Source organism: Canis aureus, chromosome 24 (assembly GCF_053574225.1).
Source record: "Canis aureus isolate CA01 chromosome 24, VMU_Caureus_v.1.0, whole genome shotgun sequence".
In the NCBI taxonomy this organism is placed as follows: domain Eukaryota; kingdom Metazoa; phylum Chordata; class Mammalia; order Carnivora; family Canidae; genus Canis; species Canis aureus.
In genome coordinates, this window is record NC_135634.1 from 27,736,616 (window position 1) to 27,757,150 (window position 20,535).

Here is a 20,535-nt window from a genome sequence, read left to right on the forward strand (position 1 = left end):
ATCCTAAACTACAAGGAATCTTTCTGGCATAACCCAAACTAGCATTTTATACCTTAAACAATTCTTACCATATCCTTAAGTCATCCCATAATTGTTTATATCTCAATTTACTACTGAGCTGCATTAAAAAAGAAAAGGTCAACAGGGGATCCCCAGTGGCTCAGCGGTTTGGCACCTGCCTTCAGCCCAGGGTGTGATCCTGGAGACCCCAGAAAGAGTCCCACATCAGGCTCCCCGCATGGAGCCTGCTTCTCCCTCTGCCTGTGTCTCTGCCTCTCTTTCTCTCTCTCTGTCTCTCATGAATAAATAAATAAAATCTTTTAAAAAATAAAAAAAGTCAACAGCAAAATTTCTGAGCTATTGAATAGATGCATAAATACACCTTTCCCTTTTTACTCATTCTTACGTTATTTTCTTCCTCCATGAAAGAGGTCCTTCATTTTCCATTAGATAGTAGAGGTAATTTTGATAACTTCCTTAAATTAATCTAAGTAGCTAAAGTATAATCTAGTAATTTCCTATTTTACGTTTTCTAAAATGGAAGGTTACCCACAGTAGTACTAAGGACTCTACTCCATTTCCTACTTAACTCTGACCAATTCTTTTGTTATCCTACTTTGCCTGCTGAGTATGCTATAAAGAGCATGAACTCCTGCAGTCAACTTTAAGATGAACCTGAATTAAAATCCCAGCTTCACCACTTACTGATGTTAAGGGGAAATCACTTACTTACTGTGTTGGGGAAATCACTTAAACTTTTCAGCATCTCAGTTTTCTTCTGGGCAAAAGGGAGATAATTTCTGGTCTTCAGGTGGGTAGTAAAAATTAAATAATAACGTATAAACTCCTGGCCCAATGCCTGGTACAGAGTCAGTTCCTAATTGAGGTGAGTTTTCCTATCTTTGCTTTGAGTAAGCAAATAAGTAAAGAGACAAACAAAAACCTTCTTACCCTGACACTTAGCTTCCTAGTTCCTGTTTGTTTTAAGCCATGAATCATTTTCTTTAGGCTCTTTATTCAGAATCAGACATTTTCAAATGTATGTTGCCATGAGAGCTGGTTCTTATTTCTATTCTCTAGATAAAGAGCACTTATATTATCCCTCCTCTTTTTTTGGGAAATGCCAGCTTTCACTTCAGAAATCAGAATCATAGTAGATTGAAATAAACATTTAAAAAGTCATCTGGGTTGCAATTTTAAACACATTTAAGTAAGAGTATATTTTACTATTTCTTTTTATGAATGAATATTAAAAATGGATGTTCTTATCAGTTGGGCAACCAGCCATGGGTATACATGATAAATCTGTTTGTTCTGGACTTTTAAAGGAGTTTCTGCCCAGCTTCCTCCTTCTCTTGGGAACCCAACCTTCCTGGGACCTACCCTGAAATGCTCTTATCTGACTCACTCTGCCCTCCACCCAAACATGGCCCATCCACTGGCCTGGGAGATGGCACCTGGAAACAGAGCACAAGTTGTTTCTCTAGGGTTTTTGGCATCAAGATAAAAAAGGTCAATAAGCATTTCTCTGGTGGAACAAACTATGAAGTGTGAAACTTGTGAACAAGAGTGGACACATTTTCTACCACCTGGAAAATCTGTTGCAACAAGTAGAGAGGAGAGATAAAGAGTTAGTCTTGGAAGTGTCGAGTGCCAGCCATGACCCATTCCTGTGTGGACTTGGACTTCTCCAGCAGTTAGCAGACCTAAGGGGACTGCTCTTCCTTATTCCCAAGATAAAGCATTTGAGTGCAGAGGTGGGAGAGGGAAAAAGGAGGAAGGGAAACCAAGTCCTCTCTCCTTTGGGAATGTCTTCTCTGGAGGTAGTTGGTTTTAAATCAATCTATTCATGTTAGAATGCAGCAATTAACGCAGGTTAATATTCAAGTGTTTGCAGACTACCATCTGCAGTCAACTGTTTACGGGGTTGTCTGACTCCTTTTTGTCAACTAAGTGGCCCATGCCATTGATAATATAATCATTTGGGGTTAGGACCAGAAGACAAAAAGCATGTGTTTGTGTGTGTGTATGTATTTCAGAACACGTGGGGCACAATTTTTCAAAATTAAAATAAAATGATAGTTAATAGTTATTGTGTACCTTCTATGTGCTATGTACTATTCTAAATAGTTTACATGTACTAATTCATTTAATTCTTTTTTTAAAGATTTATTTACTTATTTATTTATGATAGACATAGACATAGAGAGAGAGGCAGAGACACAGGAGGAGGGAGAAGCAGGCTCCATGCCAGGAGCCCGACGTGGGACTTGATCCCGGGACTCCAGGACCGCGCCCTGGGCCAAAGGCAGGCACCAAACCGCTGAGCCACCCAGGGATCCCCTAATTTAATTCTTATAGCAACCTATGTCGAGGTAATTGTCATCTCCAGAAGATACTGTGGCACAGAGAGACCCCCTAACTTGTCCAGAGCCACACAGGTAAAATGCAGCGGTAGAATCAGGATTCAGACCCAGGCAGCCTCGTTCTAGAGACTTTGCTCTTACTCTCCGCGACATCTATTTTTGTTGTTGTTGTTGTTGTTGTTTTAATGACTGGATGCAAAGTATGATCCTTCATAGCAGTGCTGCTCCAGCCCCATGTGACCACTGGACTCCTCTTTGGGGAGGAAAAGTTGTTTTGGACCTGCGGACATTATCTCCCATGGTGGGTCATGGGTTCAAGTATTGTTCAATCACCATTATCTGGGGTTTGTTGGAAAAACCTAAGTTGGGATCCAAAGGGCATTAGCTTACTCTGTTGTAAGAAATGCTGCATTTAGGGAATTATCAAAAGCACAAGGATTTCCTTACATATAGCAAACATCAATACATATTGAATAAACAAGTGAGCAACAGCTATCTATAAAAGCTGTTTAAATGTACTCTAGGAGTCTAAAATTTAGGGATCCCTGGGTGGCGCAGCGGCCCAATCCCACATCGGGCTCCCGGCGCATGGAGCCTGCTTCTCCCTCTGCCTGTGTCTCTGCCTCTCTCTCTCTCTGTGACTATCATAAATAAATAAAAATTAAAAAAAAATTTTTTTTAATTTAATGGGTCTTTCTTCATGGTAAGGTAACAGATGATTTTCACTTTATGTTTTTCAAGTTTTTAGCCAAGAATATATATCTCATTTTTTTAAATCAGAAAAAAATTGCTGTAAAAGAGAAATATTCAGATGCAGTGATTATCATGTTTTGGCATTTGTTTCATTTTTGTGTCTTATACCCCAAAGTCACAAAATATTTCATGAGTCCCCAGTGTAAAGTTTAATGTAGGTACTAGCAAATACTTGTCATGATATGTGTCAAATTCAGGGACGCCTGGGTGGCTCAGCAGTTGAGCATTTGCCTTCGGCTCAGGCATGATCCCGGGTCCAGGGATTGAGTCCTGCATTAGGCTCACTGCAAGGAACCTCTTTCTCCCTCTGCTTGTGTCTCTGCCTCTCTATGTGTCTGTCATGAATAAATAAATAAATCAAATCTTTTTTTAAAAAGTCAAATTCATTAAGGATGATAGGACCCAAGGTAGGGAATATGTTCCCAAAACCAAAAAGAAACATTTCCCATTTAGATGGCAGAAGCAAAAACTTGTAGTGTAGAAGAGCAGAGGCCTCTCTGTCATTACCCTGGGTGTAGTACGATAGTGACAGGCCTTTCTCCTGGAACAAAATGTGCTCTGGGATCCTACACTATGAAATCATTCTTATACTCCAACCCTGCTTGAAAGCAGCAGAAAACAGTTGGCCTGAATGGGCCTGACGCATTGTGGCCAGAGATAAGGTTTTTATCTCTGTGTGAAAGACTGGCTGATGGCCAGAAGGAGTTACCCCATTCTAGGCTATTATGGGCTGAGTTGTGCTCTCTGCCACCCTTCCAAATTCGTATATTGAAACCTAACCTCAGTGTGACTGTATTTGGAGAAAAGGTCTTTGAAAAGGTAATGAAGATAAAGTGAGGTCATATGGGTGGGTCTTAATCCAATCCTACTATGGTCCCTATAAGAAGAGACTAGGACACAAGTATACAAAGAAGGAAATCCTGGGAAGACAAAGGGGGGTGGGGCGCAAGATGGTCATCTAAATCTCAAAGATAGAGGTTATCAGAAGAAATCAACCTTCCTGGCACCTGGATTTCAGACTTCTAGCCTTCCGAACTGTGAAAAATAATTTTCTGTTGTTGTTGAAGCCACAGACTGTCATTTTGTTATGGCAGCCCAAGCAAACTCATACATAGGCATTGCTCCTAAGTGAGACCTCAGAACCCTATCACATCCCAGAGAGGACCACTTCAAGATGACTGAGGCTGAAAGTTTGCCAATCTTAGAAGATCAGGGCTTGAAATAGAAATTCAATTGTTTAATGGAAAATAAAACAATGCCTTATTTCTTCCACATCTAAATTTGAGCTCTATGATTCAAAGTTATTATCCATGCTGTTTCGTTTCATGTTGATTTGTTGCATTATATTTGAGGGATCTGTTTTTATTTCTGTTATTTGTTATTCATTCTTTTTTAAATGTATCTCTCTTAGAACTCATTATTTTATGATCCATTATGAAGTTGTTCTAAATTACCCAGTACCTTTCTCACTTCTTTATTCTTGCCAGAAGCTTGGTTATACTGATTTTTGTGTTAGGTGTTCAAAAATTCCACTCTAGAGAAGAAACTTGGGAGGAGGAATCGGAAACCAAATCCCCTAGTTCACAGTTGATTCAGCTGCTGGGAGGAACTAACCAGCAATAAAGAATGAGAGCAATGCACAAAGCTTGGACACTTTCATGATTTTATCAGCAGATGGCAAGTGTAATTTAATGTAGACAAACTAATAATTAATCAGGGCACAAGGAGGCCAGCCCAGTGATGTGTCCAGGCAGAAAATAATCTTCTAACACAGAGATCAAGAAAAGGATTTAGGGATTATTCTTGAAAAATCATTAGGACTATCAGTCTAGTGCAGAGTTCTGGGAACAAAAGCAAACACTGTTAGCAAAGAAAAAAGCACAGAAACTGGAGGTGTAACTGTTAGCTTGAAAAGGACTTGTTTGATCTTGTCAAGAATATCATCGTGTTAACCGTTGTGATGCAAGGTGATAGAAAAAGGATAAAAACCCAAGAATCAAATGTATCCACTTACCCAAGAGGGATGCAAACTCCAAGGCCTTCAAGGACCAATGAGGTAGGTAAATGCATGAGCCGTTATAGTAAGACTTTTGGGAATGGTGGGAACTGGGTCAGAATGGAGGGTGCTTAAAGGCTTCTAGATTTTACACACATACACTGTTAGCAACCGCACAAAACACATCTGCGTGCTTAATCCAGCTCTTTGGTCACCAGTGTGGATCCCTGACTTAGAACATTTTGCTTTGTGCCTCTCAGATTCCTCCCTAATCTAAGGTCCTTGGAAGGTAGGACAGTGTCTTACTCAATTCTTGTATCCCGCCTGGCATCCAGAAGAATACTTTGCCCCATGGAGACTGCCTGAAAATGTTGCAACAAAGAGGGAGCTCTGTTCAGGAGCAGAAAATGCTGCTGACAAATGCTGGGCCTCTTACTTCATGGCTGCTGTGTCTCAAGTTACACGTCTAAAAGAGCTTGCAAGTGGGCCCAAAAGCCCACTCTGTGCTTGACTCAGCCTCACAGTACCTAATTTGCATGTGGCGGGTAAATTATTTCTGTCTCTGTTCTGCATTATGTTTCGTCTTCTCTCTTTTGCCTGCTCCTCTCACCAAGCATGGCCGTTCTTCATCCCAGATCTTTGTCTTCCCTTCTTTAGCAATATAAAAAGGACTTTCTCAGCTGGTTTCTCCTATTGTGTCTTCTCATCCTGGTTTGTTTTGCATCTCACCATTTTCTTTGTCTCTTTACCTGTGCTACCAAAGATTGAGACAAAAAACATCTCAATGAATTATATCCTCAAGAAGTGTGATAATTGGGCAGCCCGGGTGGCTCAGCGGTTTAGCAACACCTTCAGCCCAGGGCATGATCCTGGAGACCCGGGATGGAGTCCCATGTCAGGCTCCCTTCATGGAGCCTGCATCTCCCTCTGCCTGTGCCTCTGCCTCTCTCTCTCCCTCTCTCTCTCTCTCTCTCTCTCTGTCTCTCATGAACAAATAAATAAAATCTTTTTAAAAAAAGGAAGTGTGATAATCTGGTTAGCAGAGTTTATGTTCAACTGGCATTCTACTCCTTCAAGTAGCACAATCCTTTTCCTATAGGTAATAGAAATAGATTAATAATTAAGGAGTACATTGTGGCGAGCATAGCATCACATATGGAGAAGTTGAATCGCTATGTTGCACACCTGAAACTAGTGTAATATTGTGTGTCAACCACAAATTAACAAAAAAATTTAGGGGCATCTGAGTAACTCAGTTGGTTGAGTGTCAGGCTCTTGATTTTGGCTCAGGTCATTCATGATCTCAGGGCGCTGGGATCCAACCCTGTGTCTCAGGCTCCTGGCTCAGTGGGGGTTTACTTGGGATTCTTTCTTTCCCTCTCCCACTGTTCCTCCCCCTACTCTCTCTCTCACACAAATAAATAACTAAAATTTTTAAAAATAAACCATTTAAAAGAGAGGCTAGATGAAATAATAGTTTCTTTTGGCTCTAATCTTTTTAAAATCATTACAAGAATTAAGAGAATGGAAGACTGCATATAAATTAAGAGTGTGTGGTAGAGCTTCTAAATGCTACAAGATTTCAGAGCAAGAAGATACTGTTCTATGTAGGCATAGTCAAAGACATTTTTGCTGAAGAAGGTGGGATCTGAGATAGGTATTAAAAGATGGGAGTGATGTGGGGCCAACGATAGCATGACGCCTTCTTAAAAGCTTTTGCTTTGAATTTTTGAATTGAAGGTTGGGCAAAGAGGAGGAGAAATGACTTTGTGAATATAGAAAAAAAAAGGGGAGGGAGGTCAAAGCCCTAACAGAAGAATGAGCTGGATAAGTGTGGACAATGTGGACATTTTCAGGATAAGGGTATGTTCTGGCCAGTAAAAATGACTTTTGATTACGTAAGTTGGAACAAGATTATGGGAGATCAGAAAACGAAGGGGTGTAGAGTGGATTTGGTACAGTAGCAATAACGAGCCCTTACATGTTCTTACAATAGTATTTGAAGTTATTAGTCTGATGGTGCTAAGTAGGCTGGTAGGGAAAAGAGAGAATAAAGTCAGGGAGATTAGGCAGGAGGCCTCAACTTGGATAAAAATAGTTCCACATATTTTTACATCTCCTTATGATTTAGAAAGCATCCAGTAAACTCACAAAAAAAGGTATTCACAACAAGCCTTGGAGGAAGATAGAACAGATATTAATATTTTTATTCTGCATGAGAACTGAAATTCAATCTAGATTTGTCTAAAGTCATAAAGGTGGTTAATGGTGTTGTTGGAATGCAGACCTACTTTTTGACTTTTTAATCTCTAAGTCCAGCATTCCTGTCATTAAGAAATAGAGATAAAAGAGGAGATTTCAAATACTGAAAATGAATAATCTATGTAACCTTATGAGGTATATGAATCAGCATAATTCACATTATGTAGTAGTAAAAGTGCTGGCCCGAATATCAAGAAATGTAAATCCTAATCCTTGCACTAATATGATTCAGTGTGACCTTAAATAAATGGCTTCAATGGTCAGCTTCTTCTTCCCAATATGTAGCGTGGGAGTTGTACACAAAATTCTCTTTAAATTCATTCTGGCTCACTGGTCTTAGAATTTGTGAGTGAATCATCAGTTAGCCATCTGGATGACCAAGTGAAGTTAGTATCATAGCAATTAAGAAAGTTGGCAGAGTCAACAGAGGGCCACGGATGATGAGCTTAAGTTTACTTATCAGGAAAAAGTTAAAGGGAGTGGAACGCAGAATAAGAGCTCCCTCAATATGGCCGTATCCTAATCCCTGGAACCTGTGAATGTTACTTTACATGGCAAAAGAAATTGCAGATATAATTCAAATAACATAGGGCATTAGGGATTATCCTAATTATGCGGGTGGGTCCTTTTGAGAGAAAGAAGAAGGAAGGAGAGTCAGAAAAGATGTGGTCACAGAGGTAAAGCAATTTCTGGCTTTGAAGAAAGAAGAGGGACAGGAGCCAAGGAATGCAGACAGCTTCCAGGTCTAGAAAAGGCAGAGAAAGGACTCTTTCCTAGAGCCTCCCGAAAAACACACCCCCCTGCTGATACCCAGACACCCACTGAGACCCATTTTGGACTTCTGATCTCCAAAATTGTAAGGTAATAAATTTGTGTTGCTTTAAGCCTCTAAATTTGTGGTAATTTGTTATAACAACAATAGGAAACAAGTACAGGAAGTCAGTAGGGAGGGATGACTAATATTTATTTAGCACCTTTTGTATACTGGGCATTGATAGTACAATAAGCTTGTTGGGGAAACAGTGTGCTATTTTACACATTAGGAAAATAAATCTGAGAACTGAAGTAACTTGGCCCGGGAAGGGGCTGAGCTGGAAATTCAGACTCAGGGCTGCACGACTGTTTGTTCCGTCATACAATTTCTGGTATAAAAGGCCAAGTGCACACAAAGCCTATACACTTACTTGATCACATAGTGCTATAAAATCAGGAAAAAATGTGATATGAATAATGGTCTTGGGAACCAGGAAAACTTTCATAAGGATCTGGCAACACGAGGCAGGGAAGGGTCAGAATTGACCACTTACTCAGAAGTAGATACTTCCTATACACATTATTCATTAAACTACCACAAATCACACCATGGCATAAATTTTATTCTTTCTATTCTTAATGGTGAGGAACTGAGGGTTAAACAAGAAAGAACATTGCCTCAAATGCTATAGCTAGTTAATGACAAAGCTGAGATTTAAATACAAAGCTTACATTCTGTGAATACAAAAATAAAAACTTTTATACTTTTTTTTTTTTTTTTTTTATAGAAAAGAGGAAGATCCAAAGAAGGGCATGATTTAATCATCACTTGAAAATATATGATCCCTACGGTCCCAAACATGCACAGAAGATTGTGATTGGCTTGAGGTCAAGTATGTTTATAGAATTGTTTGTTCTCCAGGGTGCTTAGAACAGTCTTAAATATATTATAAGCACTCAATGTAAACTTATTAAATGAAATCAATCAGTGGGATACAGGGACTTCTGTTTAAGGTTAACTAGGATCTGGAACTCCTGTGTCTGGAAGGATAAAAATAGAGATCTGATGGGACCCAAATGTAACAAGGTCCCCCCTTCGCACTTAAAGATTTCCCCCCATGAGTCCAACCATCACTAATTTTCCCTCTTTCTCCTTCCTAATTGCCCATAGTGCACACATTAGCTCCAAGTGCTTGGATACTTGGTCACTCAGTTTCACATTTTTCTTTATTCTCCTGCATTGATGGCAAGGGCTGCCATTGCCTTCAGCATCAAGCCTAACTTTCTGGTTTCCCACTCTCATCTTTCTCCTCTAGCCTTACCACTTGTCCACACAAAACCTTCTTTGTTTGGCCCAATTCGCTGCCTGCAGCCATGGAATTCCTGCCTCATACCAACCACTCCTCTTATTTAGGTCCTTCTTGTTCATTGTGCCAATGCTTTTTATTAATTCTCTCCTCTTCCACAATGTCTTCTTTAACTCTCCTCTCTCATTTTCTCCAATCCTTGTTATTACTGCCTGTACCCATGTAATTTACACTTCAAATAAAATAAAAATTCTTTAGCATGGTAGACATGCTTCTTTCTTCAATCTCGCAGTTTATTTTTTTCTCCAAATTTTTTATTGTGGTAAAATACACATAAACTTACCATCTTAGCCATTTTTAACGGTTCAATGATATGAAGTACACTTGCATTTTTATGCAACCATCACCACCATACAGTTCCAGGATTCATTCATTGCAAAACTGAAACTCTATATCATAGTCTTCCTCTGGTCTACTCTCCCCATTGTCCACTAATTGCTTACACACTGGCCTCTTGTTAGGTTCTCCAATAGACTAAGCAGTACATAGCTCAGAGCCTGACACAGGTAATTTTCTCCATCTGGAAAGTATTTTCCAATATTACTCCCACTCCCACTTCATAGTCCACCAAGACTGGTCCCACTTCATCTTTTGGTCTCAACTTAAATGTCACTTTCACTTCCTGATTTCTCCTGTTTCAGTAGATTCTCTACTTAGAAACCAACCAACCAACTAACCAACAAAGCATCTCTTGGGCATTTTTTAAAGCTTTTATAAATACTTTCATGTTTTCATTTTTACAATTGTTTATTTGTTCTGTGTCTGTCACTTTGACTCAATTGTAAACTTCAACCATGCCTGACATGTAGTAGGCACTTAGATATTTGTTGATGAATGAATATCCTATGTTATACTCTCTAATTGGTCTTTAGACTTTAGCATCACTTCAGGACTTATTTATAATGCTGTTTTGTTAACTGCTATTTGTAGGCGTTTATTTTCTGCTTTTAATGGGATTGTGGTTTGTAGAAATTATATTTCATTTTCTTTGCAACAAAGGAAGTTAGATATTTTTTCAATAAACACTTGCTGAATTAAATTAGACTTGATTTAATTTGGTGTCTGTCACATTCTGAAGCACTACACCAGGAAACATGTCTAAAATGTGAAGGAGACACCACTGAGGGATTGCACATGGTTTGGGGTACCAGTGTCAATTGTTAGGGTCTGAGGTCAGCACTATGCATAAGAGCTGTGTATGCTCAAAATTTCCTTTGTTTTGGAGACATCATATCAGTTTGTCAAAAGACCAACTCAGCAAACTTTTCCTCTAGCATCAGACCAAATCTTGTATCTTTGGTTGAAGATCAGAGAAAGGACTTGGCTTGAGTTTGGGGGCCATATTGTAGGACAAACACAAATCTTTAAATTCTAGAATCACACATGGCAAGGCAAGACAGTCATGAGAATCTAAGGGACCAAAGTCTACTGTGGAAATAGCATATTTCCATTACCTGTCTCACCCTGTCTGTGAAGGCATACACCCATTCTCTGAAGTGGCCTGTATGATTTGATTTATTAATGCTTGCCCCTCATTTTCTCTTGGTTGAATGTAAATAGTTGATTTCACATAAGTTAAGTGTATGTATGATGATCTTGTGCTGTACTCTGCTCTCTGGGGAGTTAATTCATGGATCTCATTATCCTTACTTAGATAATATAGTGGATAAAAGTATAGGAAAGTTCAAGAAGGATTTAAGTCAATTCACAGATATCAGAGTTCTTAACAGACAAACATCTTTACAAAATACTTCTCAGTGGTGTTACTGTCCAGAAGAAATTCAGATGTGCCTAGCCCTTCACTCCTACATATCTCTGCAACCCCACCTATGTGTGCACATTCCTCATTCCGCCAAAAAACTCCTGTAAACATTTATTGTTTTCCTCCCATCCCCTCCATCCCAATGTTCACACAATTCTTCCCACAGCAGTTCATCATCCTGTAGGTAATCTCTTGAACTAGTTTCTTTGCTATCTTTTTTGAACTGCTTTATGCAAATACAGAAAATAGGAATAGATAACCTTCTACTCCCCCCTCCCGTTTTTACAGAAAATGTAGCATGCTTTATTGTTTTGCACCTTACTCTTTTTGTATAACAACGTGTCCTATAACTCTTTCTATATCATTAAAATGAAAACCATAAATTTTCAATATCACCATATAGTATTTTGTCATGTGGGATGTGCCACAATCTATTTAACAAGTATTTCTTCGGACTGACACTTGGGTTTTTTCCTCCTCATTTTTCTTCCTATTATGAACAATAAACAGTGCTACATGTATAACCTTGTCCACATGTAATTTCTGACATGTGCATAGTTATTTATTTATTTTAAAGATTTTATTTATTTATTCATGAGAGACACACAGAGAGAGAGGCAGAGACAGGAGAAGCAGGCTCCATTCAGGGAGCCTGATGCGGGACCCAATCCCAGGACTTGGGGATCATGCCCTAAGCCAAAGGCAGACGCTCAACAGCTGAGCCACCCAGGCGTCCCTGACATGTGCATATTTATGTGTAGGATAAATTCCCATTAGAAGGATTGTTGTCTCCAAGGATGATTGCATTTTTAATTTTGATAGATTGTGCCGTATACCCTTCCATAGATATTGTACCATTTTGTAACACCAACACGGATGTATGAAAGTGCTCACTCAAATTGCAATTCTTAAAATCAAATATAGAAATGGAGCTTTTAGGGATAATGGATTCCATGAGCTTACTCTGCTGTGCTCAAAGAAGTCCTATTTCTCTAAAGACAATAAATACAAGGAATAAAATTGATAAGGTTTGAGGCTTTACTCCGGCTCACATGAGGAAAACCTGGTGAAGAATGTATGAGGAAGCCCCTTCATTATGCTTTTTTTAGGGGCAAATCCTCATGTTGTAATTCAAGTGCTTTGTTTCCCTAATGTGTATCAGCATCATAAGAGCGCCCCTCTAGTGACTAGAACAGTAAGACTGACTTCATTTCAAGAGGCCAGATAGCTGGCTGGCCCAGGACAAAGGGAGGGTAAGTGGTTTAGGCTTTGGAATGAGACCTGCTTAGATTCTAATTCACAGCTACCTTATCGCCTATGGATGTGACTGTGGGTAAGTCATTTGAGAGACTGGAGGCTGTTTTCCAGCCATTATAATGGGGATATCAATCCCCATGCCTTTTTGGACTGTTGTTAGATTAACTGGAATGATGTTTGGGATGGTGTCTAATATATAATAACATTTAACATTAAATTTCCCTTTGCCTTTCTGAAAATAGCAGAGAATTGGGAAGAAAAACCCCAAAGGTCTTTCTCTCAAAGTGTATGCCACAATTTCCATGTATTAAATCTGTCTTACTTTACTCATAGAGGAGGCTCTAAAAAATCTATTTACCATTATATTGCATGTAATTCCAACATGCTTTGTGGTTTGACAGCCCAGCCTATGTCAAAGTGGAAGTAAAAGGAGTCAAAGTTGTTAACTGACTGAATTTAAAAAAAGCAGAGATTAAAAAAAAAATTATTTAGAAACAACAAAAACAAAAGTATCCCATAATCAAAAATTATTTAGAAACAACAAAAACAAAAATATCCTTAGTAGGCTCAAGGATAGACAGAGCTTCTTAGCATAAGGCTGCCTTAAGGTCAAGTCATTCAGAAAAGGTTAACTGGTATGCTCTGAAGAAAGCAGACCAGCGGTCAATGAATTTCTTTTTATTTATTTCTTCCCTGTTTACTAAAGAATCAAGGTATCTTTGTAATACATCAACGGTTTTTAAAGATTTATGTTATCAAATGTAAAATACAATTTGGGGGAGGCATTTGAAAGGGTAAATTTCATTTACTTCAAAAATTAACCAATTCACTTATTTGACCAAAATTTATTGAGTGCTCACTATTTATTGTTGCTAAGCTCTGAACTCACTTGGTATGCCTAATTGCCCCAAAATTCTGGGTAAAAAAAGTATTATTCATAGCACAGCCAAAATTTATGTTAACCTTTCAATGAGTCTTCATAACGGCTTTGTTATCATTGTAACTGATTTTAATTTTAGGACCTTCTGGATTCCACAATGTATCCCTTTCACAGAAGTCAGAATGATAAAATTGTTGAAATAGCAAATGTAAAGTTGAAATCACTAGATAGCCTGCAAATCTTATATATCTACTTGAAATTTCAATTGTGATAAACCCTTTAGATTCAGTCCCATTTGTCAGCTTTATACAGTGAGTATAATTTACTTAGCTAATTTCACTAGTAGATTATGTTCTTTCAGGGCACAGAGAAATAGGAATCATAAATATGTCATTGTTGCGTGCTTTTGTATCTCATTTCATAGCCTCACAGGCTTAAGCAGAGAAAATATACTTGAAAACACAAATTAATTGTATCTGTTTCCTAGGAATATTTAAAAATGCCTACATTTATTAGAGATCCCAAATGTACTGAATGACGGAATTTAAGTAAAACGTTGGTATTATGCAAACAGAATCATAACAGCAATGGTAATAAAAATAGCAGTTATCATTTATTTAGTGCTCACTACCTATCAGGTGTCCTGTTAAGAGTTTCCAATGGATTACCACCTCTAATCTACCCCACAACTTTTCAGAGAAGGTACTGTTGTATTTCTATCATACAATGGAGGAAACTGAGGTTTAAGGAGATTAATTATCCTGCTCAGATTATTCATGTTAAAGAACAAAAATTCAACCATGTAAATGCAAAGATCTAACTTGTTTTATTAAATGATTTATGAATTGGGCAGCATCCCATCTAGCAAGTAGAGGGGAGCTCCAAGGAGTTCTACAAAGTGGAAGGTTTTTACAGGAAGGAGGATGGGCACAAAAGTTACTAGCAAAAGAAGAGAATGAGTTGTACCAGGCAAGGTCTTCTTCCCTTAGCTGCAAGGACAATGGTTCTTATTAGGATTGTCTCATCTTTGGTGGATAGAGGGGGTCCATGTGACAGATTACTTCATTGGTGCCACTCAGAAAAGTCCTGAATGACTGGTTAAGACTACATTTCTGGGGGAGGTCAAAACTGCAGTGAGATATTAAGCCCTGGTTTGGTGACTTGGCCTGCGTGATGCTATTTTGGGCCTGTGGTTTCCTTTTTACCATTCACATTATTATTTTAGTGGAACTGGGATCCAAACCTAGGCAGTCCTAATCTACACTTAATCTGTCTTTCTAAAATGCCATTAATACAGATTTAGTAAAGAAATAGAATGTCATCTATATGCAGACGTATTGTTACCTGCTGGCTGTAATTTTTACTACCGTAGGGAAAAAGAGATTCAAATCATAATATGAAATAAAGGAGTACAGTTATGTGGTTTGTTTCCCAAAGTAGATTTTGGAATTACTTCTCTCCCTTTCCCCTTACCTCCCTCCTCAATGGCTGGGGTAAAAATTCTCCATGAATACTTTCTGTAAAGTCTTTACAGGATTTACCTTAGCATAAATGCTCACGAAAAGTTGTGTCCTAAAATATGGAAACCTTGTTTGCTCTGACACTCCCAATTAGCTAGATGCTATAGTGTTAAATACCATATACCTCAAAATAATACTGAAAATTTCAAAGGCACCTTTCTTCCACAGAACTTCAGTGCAAATATTACCTAAATTTTCCTCAGTATTCCAAAGAAAATTATGGCTTTATCAGGTTTCACTGAAGATAGAAGTAGGCAGAATCAGAAAAATGAACACAAGAATCTGTTGGTCAAGGACAGAATTCAGGATTTAAAACTTTTTTTTTTTTTTAAATTTCACAGTGTTTTTTTTTTTTACTTGATCAGTAACAACTGTAACCACGTAGCTTGCTTGGTCTGTCTTCAAACATATTTTCACTATATCATTGTAATTCAAATCCACTCAGTGGTGCTCCACTTTTCTAATTTGTTAACATTAAGCCGTGTACCTTGCACCTGTCTTAATGATATCGCACAACGATAACATTTTCACTCATTTAAAGCCATGTTTACTGACAGAGCTTTAGCACCAAAAAAATTCTAAAAGGCAGTCTTAACACATTCAAAGAGCTTGAATGAGTAATTGACACAGCTTAAACGCTGGCTAGTTCAGAACTTTACAAATTAAGGTCACATGATTTTAAAATCACATATACATACTCAAAAAAGAAGTTGGTAAAAATACATTTCAATGATGAAGAAAATACATTCAAGGTCACGAGTGCCAATTTAATCTTCAATGTACAAGCCTCAATAGGCTGACTTTTAGCTGGAGTTTGGAGTTTTCTTAAGGAAATGATGGAAACTTTATTACTAAAGATGGTAAAGTGTTCAGGGACCAGAAAATCAGGGGGTCAACAGAGGAGGGAGGTGTCTAAATACAAGTGAGAATCAGTAAGTTGTGTGTGGGAATCTAAACTGATTTATGTAACTTCTCAAGACCCTCCCCCTCCCCAAATAAGAAAAAGAGGAGGAGAGAATTTTGAAAGAAAAAAAAAAAAAAAACAACCCAAACAACCAAAGAGGTGAGACACAGCCATCTTGATGGGGGGGGGGGGGGGTGCCTAACTACTCAATGAGGTCATCCTATCTCCCGGAAGTGACACGTAATCACCTGCTTTGCACTAGCTCCGCCCCTTCCCTCAGAGGTCCCGCCCCTCCGCCAGCGGCCGGGAGGGTGTTAGGGGGCGTTTCTCCTGGAGGAAAGCTGTGAGCTGCGACGCTGAGGAAGGGGACCCCAAAACGTCTGGCACTGCCCCCTCCAGGGATCACTTTGGACCGCATCACTCGGCCCAGCGGGATTCAGAAACGCCGAGGGGTCAACCTGATGGGTTTCGGGGTCAACGGAAGAGGGGAAGGGGAGCCCTGGCGGGGAGAACCCCCCGGTCCCCCGCCCAGCAGCTGAGGCACAGGAGGGCGGCCATCTTGGCCGGGAGGGTAGGGCTGGGGAGCTGCGGGCGCCGTGCGATTGGGGGGCTCGCCCGGAAGTGACGCCAACTACCCGGAAGCGGAGGGGGTTCCCTGGCCCACTCCCCCCTCGTTCGTTTGCTCCCCCGCTTCCTCCCCGCCCCCCTTCCTCTCCATTCGTTTCCCCCCCTCCCCGTTCCCTGCCTTCTTCCCCCCCCCTCCCGTCCCTCCCCCCCCAACCTCCGGAGCTGGGAAGAGAGTCAAGATGGCGGCGAAATCCGATGGCGGTGGCGTGGGGGTGGGCTTCGCCCAGCTGCACAACCTGGACGAGGCGGTGGGCAGCGGCGGCGAGGAGGACGGGGAGCCCGGGGGAGGCGGCTGCGGCGGCGGCGGCGACGGCAGCGAGCCCGGCGAGAGCAGCTCGCTGCACATCTGCCACTGCTGCAACACCTCCTCGTGCTACTGGGGCTGCCGCTCCGCCTGCCTGCGCTCCCTCCTGGGCAGGAAGCCGCGCCGCAGCGCCGCCGCCGCCGACGGGGGGGACCAGCCGCTGCAGCCGCCCGCGGCCGCCGGCGCGGACCAGCAGCCCCCGACGCCCGCCGCCCGGCCGCCGCCGCCGCCGCCGCCGCCGCAGGTGGAGCGGCCGTGGCTCGACTGCCTGTGGATCGTGCTGGCGCTGCTCGTCTTCTTCGGGGACGTGGGCACCGACCTGTGGCTGGCCCTCGACTACTACCGCAAGGGGGACTACGGCTTCTTCGGGCTGACCCTCTTCTTCGTGCTGGTGCCGTCGCTGCTGGTGCAGAGCCTGAGCTTCCGCTGGTTCGTGCAGGACTACACGGGCGGCGGGCTGGGCGCCGTGGAGGGGCTCAGCAGCCGGGGCCCCCCCATGATGGGGGCCGGCTACGGCCACGGCGCGGCCCGCGGCGGCCCGGGGGCCTCGGCCACGCCGGGGGCGCAGCGCCTGTGCCGCCTGTCCGTGTGGATCTGGCAGTCGGTCATCCACCTGCTGCAGATGGGGCAGGTGTGGAGGTAAGAGCGCGGCGGGGGTGGGGGCGGGGGCGGGGACCGGGGCCGGGGCCGGGGCCGGGGCCGGAGTCGGCCCTGCCGAGGGCCCCCGCGGGCCGGGCCGGGCCGGGCCGGGGCCCTCCGGACGCGTCCTGCCCTCGAGGTGCCTCGCGGCCGGGCCCCCCGGATGGGTCTGGCCCGGCCCGGGGTCCTGAAGGAGGGGTTTGCCGCGCACTTGCCCTGGCGTCTCCCAAAGACCGTCGTTTGATCCGGATCCCTGGCCACGCCTTTTGGCCCTGGGAGGCCCCAGTCCCGCGGTCCGTCTGTCTGTCTGTCTGTCTGCCTGCCTGCCTGCTTGCTTTCCCGGTTCGCACTTACCCGAGACCCTGCCTCATCCTTTCCGTCCCTCGCCTCTCCGGAAGACCTCTGTGTTTCCGTTGTCCCTTTCCCCTGTATCCCAAGGTAACCAGCCCTTAGCGCTCTCTCTCTGCACCCCAGCTCGTCTCCTGGGGGCGGGGGGACCTCCCTTTTTCCAGCCGGTTTTGCACTCGGTTTTGCCCCCCCCCCGCCCGGTGAGACATCTTCCCCTCTTCCCCAGTCTTCTCTCCGCAGTGGCCTGTGTGGGGCCCTGCCTCTCCTTTTAGCACTCCTTTATTCCACGCCCCCTCCCCCCCCTGCAATCCCCAGCCCCTGCTAATGACTCCAAACCGCTGCCCTCCTTGAAGGAAAAACGACTTTTTTGGGGGGGGGGCGGGGGGGAGCTGGATTAGACGTGCCCTTTTCCTGGTGACAGGTAAAATTGTGTAGTATATGGTGGGTGTAAGCGTTTAACTCTCACCTCCAGGAAGTCAATTAACCACCTGAACGCCTATTCTGGAGGGACATTGGTTTTGGTAGCCAGGCCAGTGCGTAGGTGATTTATGTTTACACAAGCCCAGAGCTTGGCCCTGCGGCCCTTCCTTCTTTTGTAAATTTCTCCTGTGCGTGGTGAGCCCCTCAAAAACCACTTGGCAGATGTTGTTTTGGCTGTAAATCTTAACTGGCTAAACTAAGGAAGGGATCCCCTTAAGATCTTGGTAAATCTGTGCCCTCCAATTTAAATCAGCTTGAGTGTGTTCTGGAAACTGAGTTTGTAGGTAAACAGTTGCAAGAAACAAATCTTAACTGAAGGTAAATGACACAGAGCTCTTCAGGTACATTGCTTCTGGGAGGAGACGTTTTGGGCCCTGAATTCTGCACCTAGTAGGAGGTTTTAGGTGCTTTGTATTTCGGTTAACTGAGATGTACTCGAGTTATGGGAGGTAAAAGTTCATTGTTTTCTGAATTGTTTGTCCAGCTCTCTCTTCACAGTTTTAAATAAAAACGTTTCAGAAAGCATGGGACTGAATTAAGTCAAATCATGAAAGTGAATGCAAGAGAACTTTGTCCTATAGAATTTATATGCAGATTAAGGATGGGGGACGAGTGAGTGGTTCTTGATTTTCTTGGTGCTCCCAGGCTTGTTTACTCGTCTTTCTAGCTTGAACCAAGCAGCCCCCCCCTTTTTTTTTTCTCCTAGCAAAAGGGCTATTTGTATTTGTCTGCAAATAACTGGGTTTCCTGATGATAAGCTTGTAAGAAAGAGGTAGGGGAGATAAAATAGGGCTAAAAAAAAAAAAAAAAGATTAACTTTTAGCAATTTTGAGTGTAGCTTGGGGTCAAGTAAAAATTTTGAGACATGTTTTGAATTTGAAATCTAAATCTAAAAACATCTCTAAACACCCAAATCCATATAGAATCAAAAGGTAGTGTGTTTGATACCGGGGATACTTTTTCTGATTGGTAAGATGCAAAAGAACGAAGGGGGAGCAGGACTAGAAGAATGGGGAAGAGAAAGATTTTGAAATACTAGTAAAATATAACAGCATAAATTTAATAACTAGGTTTCTTCTGAACAAGCTGAAGTCCCCTATCTCTCCCTGTCTTCAGCTCGTTAAGTGTTAGCAGTAAGAATCTTGGTGTCAGGTTAAAGTTCCTGAGAGAATTGTTCCTCATGTAATCCATCCTAGATAGTTATTAGCAGTAAGCTTTTTGGACATAATGAAATGGAGTTCAGTTTCACAAGTTTTTTAGGCAGAACATCCCCCCCCCCCCCCAACTGATTAATTAATTGTATTTGGGCAAAGTAAGAAGTCCAGATTTTGGAACAAACCAACAAGTACATTTTAAGTGTGGATTTAGGATTTAAAGTTGTTTAAAATAGGGTGGTGTATTTGTTTCCCAGATCTTCATTGGACTTTTAAGATTTGCAGTGGCATACGTATGTTTAAAAAGATGCCTGTGATTTTACTATATTTATAATTTTTTTCCAGATTAGAATATATGTCTAAATATTTCATGAAGTTTTGAAAGTATAAAGTGTCAAAAGATATGTGAATTAACTTAGTTATTCCAAGGTAACCATACTTCAAAAGAAGTATTTGTTGAAGAAGGATTTTATTTATTTCAATTTTTTCCAGAAAGCTGGTTTTACTTGAAATATTCCAGGAGCAGGATCTGCTCTTTGGTGCCTGTTAGACATGTGGCTTAAATGAAGATACTCATTTGAAATGCTTTACAGAAAGGTTTTTACCTTTGTTTTGTTCTAATTTTGGGGCAATTACTTAATCATACATCATCCGAGTTTTTATTCCAGATTTTTTTGGGTTACAGTTGTTTCCTTAATTATATTTGCTACTTAAATTTTGCTATTTCGTGTGGTCATGTGACAAAAAGGCCAAGGCCTAGGAATTCTATCACTGATTTGGGCCACATTTCTAAGAAAAGATGTTGGGAGAGTTGTACATTGTTAAAATGGATTCCACTAAACCACAAATACTTTTGTTTTTTCTGTGGTTTTTTCTCTTCACATGGCTTTTTTCTTTTTTTTCCTAACGTAAAGCTATCTAACTCTTGCTTTGACAAATCCTAGTGCTTATTTAAGAGAATTTAGTTTTTCTTGATAGTAGGGTGGTAAAACTTCTCTGTGTGATGCCTTTCCTTTGGAGATAGCACATACTTGATACTGTTTCATCAAATAAGTTTACAGAATATAAGAAAATATTTTTGGCTAGGCCAGAATTGGAGCATGGAACAGTTGTCGGTGAGATGATTTGGTTTCATGAACCTTTTGCAGAGTATTATTGTGTGA

At 41.5% G+C, this 20,535-nt stretch overlaps 1 protein-coding gene across 8 annotated transcripts in view; it reads left to right on the forward strand.

Moving 5' to 3' along the window:
- Positions 1-16,073: 16,073 nt before the first annotated feature.
- Positions 16,074-20,535, forward strand: part of XKR6 (XK related 6) — a 317,023-nt gene continuing 312,561 nt past the window's right edge. For 4 of the 8 annotated variants that reach the window (XR_013363097.1, XR_013363103.1, XR_013363104.1 and 1 more), the window contains exon 1: positions 17,256-17,390. Coding sequence is in view for 1 of the 8 variants with exons in the window: in XM_077868639.1 (XP_077724765.1) it covers positions 16,627-17,390 (764 nt within the window). In the remaining 7 variants the exon portion in view is untranslated. The other 4 variants (XM_077868639.1, XR_013363098.1, XR_013363101.1 and 1 more) reach the window with 4 other exon arrangements.